We start from the raw sequence: 6,041 nt of genomic DNA on the forward strand, positions 1-6,041 counted from the left end.
TCTCAGTCGGCAAGCAGCTGAGTGGGGAGCGGGAATCCATGCTTTTTAAGTTTCCTGGGACCAACCTGCTTCTGTCAAGTCAACATGGGTCGAGACATTCTTAGTAATAAACTGTACCACCAGTAATAAGCTGTAATAAACATAAGCATTGTACCCTTGCCATACTGGCGTGGAGAGAAGTTATATTATATAGATTCACATATTTCCGAACTAAGACCTTGATGAGTGGAAAAAACTGTTGTCTCCCAACATCAAGTCTTCCCCTCTTTCTCAGGTAACTCTGGTTTTTATTAGAGACAACAATCTGTCCAGTTAAAGACTTACACTTCCCAGCTTCCCACTCCAACCATTCTCATGGAGCTATAGTCTAGGGAGGGAAATTTATTTTTGTAATGCTAGAATGTGACATTTTCATCTTCGTATCCCTGATGTTCAATGTACTGGTAAGCTTTGGAGAATGAATGAGTGGCTAAAAATACTGTTCCTTCATCAATCCCAGACTCACACTTTTCCACATTTTTCATCTCTGAAGCTGGAACGCATCTTACAAACTACAGCACATAACAGTTTAACTTGGCAGTGTTTAACCCTAGCAATACACATAGGGGTCCGTCTTCCAATCCAGGTGCCTTGGACTTGACGAATTAAGGAAGACTAATTCTTCTACCATATAATACTTCCTCCCATATTTGACAGCAGATACATTACCCCAAGGGGTCTCTAAGCAGGACAACCCTAGTGCTCATAGACAAAACACAGGAATGTAGAGCAGGCAGCTACTGTGGAGAGCAATTTGCAAGTACACTTAAATTAAGTAGACATACACCCTGTGAGCCAGAAATTCCACTCCTTAGTATATATGTCAAAGAAATGTTCACACCAGGTCCAGAAGAGGAATGTCTAAAGAAGGCCACGCTGCATGTGGTGGCAAGGAGCTAGAAGCACCCTGGGCGCCTATCGCTGTGGGAATGGGTGGACGCATGGGTAGACACACACCTGAACTGTGTAGCTGCTGGAAGCAAAGGACTAGACTTGCACGTGGTAACATGAAGGATCTTAAAAACCGCACTGAGTTGAAAGGAAAAACTATAAAAGGAATAAAATCTAAAACAAAACATGCAATTCAGATTTATGTGAAGGAAAAAAATAAGAAAAATACTCGTGTTCAAGATAAGTGTTTATAATAACCATAAAGGGAGTATAACCTTTAAAAAGTGTGAATCACTATGTTGTACACTTGAAACTTATATAATACTGTAAATTGACTGTACCTCAATAAATTTTTTTTAAAGAATAAATGTTAAAAGGAAAAAATAAACATAGAGAAAGGGAGGAAGAGAAATGAATTATGGGAATAAAAAGAATAAATGTACAAAATAAGAAGTGATCTTGCAAGGATCAATGATGACTGTGTGTCATAAACTCAGGAATATGACTAACTTAATCTGCTACATTTTCAGCCCAACCAGAAAACCACAACAATAAAAAACTATACTAAGCACCATGGGATACAATAATAATAATAATAATAATAATAATAATAATAATATACAGTGCTGAATAAATATAACCACTACTATTATTTATTATACTCCAGGCATCTAAGAGCTTATGTGCCTTGATTAATCTAATCCTCCAACAACTCCATGAAGTAAAAACTATGATTATTCTTATTTTACAGGAAATCAGGGAATAAAAAACTTAAGGAATTTGCTCAAGGTAACTATAAGGGCTGGGATTCAAACTCAAACTGTGTGTGTCTAGAACTGCAGCTCTGATCTGTTATACTGGAAAGCCTCTCATGAATAAACCACCATGCCAATAATGTAAACGTTACACTTTAAAAAGGAGAGAAGCCATTTATAACCAAGCACAATGTAAGTTGAAAACAAATAATCTAAAAAGTGGCCAAACAAAATGTAATTTTGGATGTGGTATACAGTTGGCACTTAATAGAATATCTGCTGACTGAGTGGGTAGATTAACAAATGGGAGATTACCTCAGGCTTCTTCAACGACTTCCATTGAAGGAGATCTTAAGGATAGAGATACATGAGCCAGTAGCACTCTACTATCTCAGTAGAGATACAGGAGCCAGTAGCTCACTACATGAGCCAGTAGGCTTCTTCAATGACTTCCATTGAAGGAGATCTTAAGGATAGAGATACATGAGCCAGTAGCACTGTGGGAGTCCATTTGAGGAGTAAAAACAATATGACTAAGGGAAAAGAATGGGAAACCACAGGATACACTGATAAAATACCAAGTGACCTAGTCTAGGTAGTTGACTGCATAGAGAACGTAAAAGGAAGTCTTAGGTTTACTTGGGTGGAGCATAGGCATTAGACTTCTTGGTGTTAATCCCACCTGGCTCCATCACTTCCATCTGAATGGCCTTGGTATGCTATTAACCAGTTATGGTTCTGTTTTTTTCAATAGCAAAATGGGGTTAAGTCACTCATTTAAGAAACAGCTGAGCACTTACTAGGTGCCAGGGACAGTTCTAAGTGCTGGAGATACAACAGGGACTACAAAGAAGTCCCTGTCCTCAGGATCCTTACACTTTATTAAGTGAGACAAATACCCAACAAACAAGGCAGGTAGTCCTATGAGCATAGATGTAAGTCACAGAAAATAAGCAGAGTGAAAAAAATGAGAATATTATTTTAGTTAATAACAGCAACAATGACTAATACTTACTGTGAGCTTACTAAGTATCAGTCTAACTTATTCTATTGATTCATTTAATATGATGGGTCAGAGAAGATCCCCCTCAAAGCTCCTACACCTCAAAGAGCTGTATGGCTTAAATGAGATAATACATGAAAAAGCTCACAGAACAGGGTCTGGCACAGAATAAGCACTCAATAAATGTTAGCTATTAACATATATTTTTAAATGTACCTAAATGATTTCTTTACATCATCAAGACCTTGGGATTTAGGACATTTCATTTTCCAAGAGAGGTGTGGTCAAGAAATTTTTCTAGCAGCATGATACTTATACAGAGGCAAGAACTAACCAAGACTGACTTAACAAGAGAGAAGGTAGATATAACTGAAACAAAATGGGGAGGGGAGGAGATAGGAAGAGGTGGGATCAAGAGCAAAGATGGAGGGTTTCCTACTGGAAAGAAAAGACTTTCTCAGAAGACAGAAGTAGTAAGAGTTACAATGTTTATCCTGTCTTTCTGAAATCACTGTAAATTTTTTATAACTAGCGACAACTTTACCAGGCCTTACATAAAACACTCCGTAACTGTAAATAAACACACAAGGCAGAAAAACAAGGACTGCGGCATCCCGTTATTTGGCAGATACCACTTGTTAAAGAGAATGGTAAGCGAATTTGTTACACTTGGTACTATGACACAGTAACTATCAAAGAGCAAGTTATAAAGAAACCAAATCTCCATGGTAGAGGACTAAACAGATTCAGTAATGTAATAATGATCTTGATTCTCCCTATCCAACTAGTCACCTCAGGGCTAATTCTCAATGAAGCAGAAAAAACTTGCCCAGAAAAAAAACACTGGAGAAAATATACTTCACACATAATACATTTTAAAAACTGAGACTACAGAAGCAATTCACCCCTGCCCACCTTTAAGTCAACCCTTCTTTCAAGACTTTTTATTTGGTACACAGAACTATTATTCACTTCCCTTCTCCTTTTATTTTATTTATTTATTTTATAAATTTATTTATTTTATTTATTTTATTTTTGCGTTGGGTCTTCGTTGCTGAGCGCGGTTTTTCTCTAGTTGCGGTGAGCAGGGGCTACTCTTCGTTGCGGTACACGGGCTTCTCATTGTGGTGGCTTCTCTTGTTGTGGAGTGCGGGCTCTAGGCACACGGGTTCAGTAGTTGTGGCACGTGGGCTTCAGTGGTTGTGGCTCACGGGCTCTAGAGCACAGGCTCAGTAGTTGTGGCGCATGGGTTTAGCTGTTCCGCAGCATGTGGAATTTTCCCGGACCAGGGCTTGAACCCGTGTCCCCTGCATTGGCAGGTGGATTCTTAACCCCTGCACCTCCAGGGAAGCCCCCTTTCTCTTTTTAAAAACAGCTTTTTTAAACTATGCAAGAAAATATAATTATTTTCTTGATATTTTAAATTTATCATTTCAAGTTCAGATTACATATACATAAACTTAATTCTTATATATCTGTAGTTTCAAGGCAATAAAGAACATAGATGGCAAATTTACACATGATCTTACCTTTGTAAGATACTCAACCTTCAAATTGTCGATCATCATATTTTTCTGTGATAGCTCTATTTTCAGTAACTGAATATTATGAAGTAGTTCTTTCCGTTCAATTAGCTGCTTGGTGATTTTGATTTTACCATCTCTCTCTTCTGATGAGGAAATATCATCTGTAGGAACTGTTGTTTCTAAACTAATATCTTCAGATTCCAGAGAGCTAGAGATGTTCAGTGTTTTTGATGGCTTGGCAACTTTTTGAGACATTTTTAATTATTATGGGTCACTTTTCTTCTCCAATTCTATTTCAATTTTCTGTAGGTTAAAAAATATTGATTTAAACATACTCAAACATTCTCTATGGAAAGCATAAAGTATATCAAAGAGATACTAAGGGTTCCCTAAGTAAATATTAGGCAAACTGGAGGACCCCAAATCTAGGGCAGATTGGTAAGTTACTGCTCAAATCAAACATATTAAATCAAACTCATTAAATCCTATTCCAAACCCATACTTTTTTTTTTAAATTAATTTTTATTGGCGTATAGTTGCTTTACAATGTTTTTTTTTTTTTTGAACCCATACTTTTGATGAATAAAAAACCCAGTTCCTGGGGGCAGGACTCTTACTTGGAGTAAATAAAGAAATGTATGAGATAAACAATAAAGCCCTAAATCGCAAGTACCCAGGAATACTACTAATAAAAGCATCACATGTTGAAGATAGAGAAGTTTCTTCTGAGTTGGTCAGGGGAAGGTTATACAGAGGTAGGACTTAGAATCTTGAAGGATTTGGAGAGGAGTAATAAAAAGGGAAAATCATTCAGGTGTTAAGGTTGGTATAGAAGTGATGAAAGTGTAAAACAACAGAGGGACATAGTAGTAGTCAGCCTGGGCCAAGCCCATGTGAATCGGAGTAATGACTCCTCTTACCCCCCAAACACAAACACACAGAAGCGTTGTCCCTTATATATAATCAAGACTGTGGAGGACCTTGAATGTTTCAGTATGTTCGAAATTTATTCTACAGGCAATGAGGCATCAGTTAAGCTTTTTTAAAAAAGAGAAATAGGTAAAACTTTTTTATAGACTTGCAGATTGCAAAATGAAAACAAGAGGGTAAAAGACAAATTCCTCGAACTCCTTACCCTTTCACAAAAATTTCAGCAACTCCCTCGTTTTAATACTACACGATATATTATGGTATTGTAGATACCAGTTTTTCTAAACTGAACGATTAGAAAAATGGTGTGTGGAAGGGAAACCTAAGAACTCTGACTGGATCGGCCTCCCTCGTTTTTAAAGGGAAAGGGATAAGGAAAGGCGAAATCAAAGACAGGCAATATCACCTGGGATACAAAGGATCCGGGACTGGCACTGCCCACACGTGCGGCGTGAAGAATAAAACCCGAATCTGGCAGCATCAGAAGATTCCTTGTCCCAGGCAATAAAGGAAGGGGGGAGCCGTGAGCTACCTGGAAAGCTTCAATTACTCCACGTCGAAGGCTGGAGAAGCCGCCACCGCCGCCACTTTAGAGGAGCTGAAGGTGTCTCCAGACAGCAGCTCGGGTTGCAGCCCCTTAACGAGAAATCACAGGTCGGGGACCGTTAGCACCCGTAACCAAAACAACCATTTCCGCACACGGAGGAAGCTGCAGCAGGCAGATGCCCACGCTACGGGAACTCAGCCCTCCCGGGTCCACCCAGGCGCGGGAAGCAACGCATGCTGGGAGATGGAGTCCGGAGGCGGCCCCGCACAATTCACGGGCGGAAATGGCTACGGGCTCCTCCCATCTGCCCGCTTTTGCCCAATCCTCGCAGCCCTCAGAGAGCCAACCAA

General features: G+C 39.2%; 1 protein-coding gene across 3 annotated transcripts in view; it reads right to left on the reverse strand.

Annotated features, from left to right (window-relative positions):
- The window catches only part of PIBF1 (progesterone immunomodulatory binding factor 1), a 201,945-nt gene extending 196,043 nt beyond the window's left edge, over positions 1-5,902 (reverse strand). For 2 of the 3 annotated variants that reach the window (XM_007186203.2, XM_007186201.2), the window contains exons 1-2: positions 5,551-5,902; positions 4,218-4,517 (exon numbers count right to left, since the gene is read on the reverse strand). In XM_007186203.2, coding sequence (XP_007186265.2) covers positions 4,218-4,469 — 252 coding nt within the window. In that variant the 5' untranslated portion in view covers positions 4,470-4,517; positions 5,551-5,902. The remainder of the gene's footprint in view (positions 1-4,217; positions 4,518-5,550) is intronic. The other variant, XM_007186202.2, reaches the window with a different exon arrangement.
- Positions 5,903-6,041: the final 139 nt, after the last annotated feature.

The sequence above is a fragment of the Balaenoptera acutorostrata genome, chromosome 18, assembly GCF_949987535.1.
Source record: "Balaenoptera acutorostrata chromosome 18, mBalAcu1.1, whole genome shotgun sequence".
In the NCBI taxonomy this organism is placed as follows: domain Eukaryota; kingdom Metazoa; phylum Chordata; class Mammalia; order Artiodactyla; family Balaenopteridae; genus Balaenoptera; species Balaenoptera acutorostrata.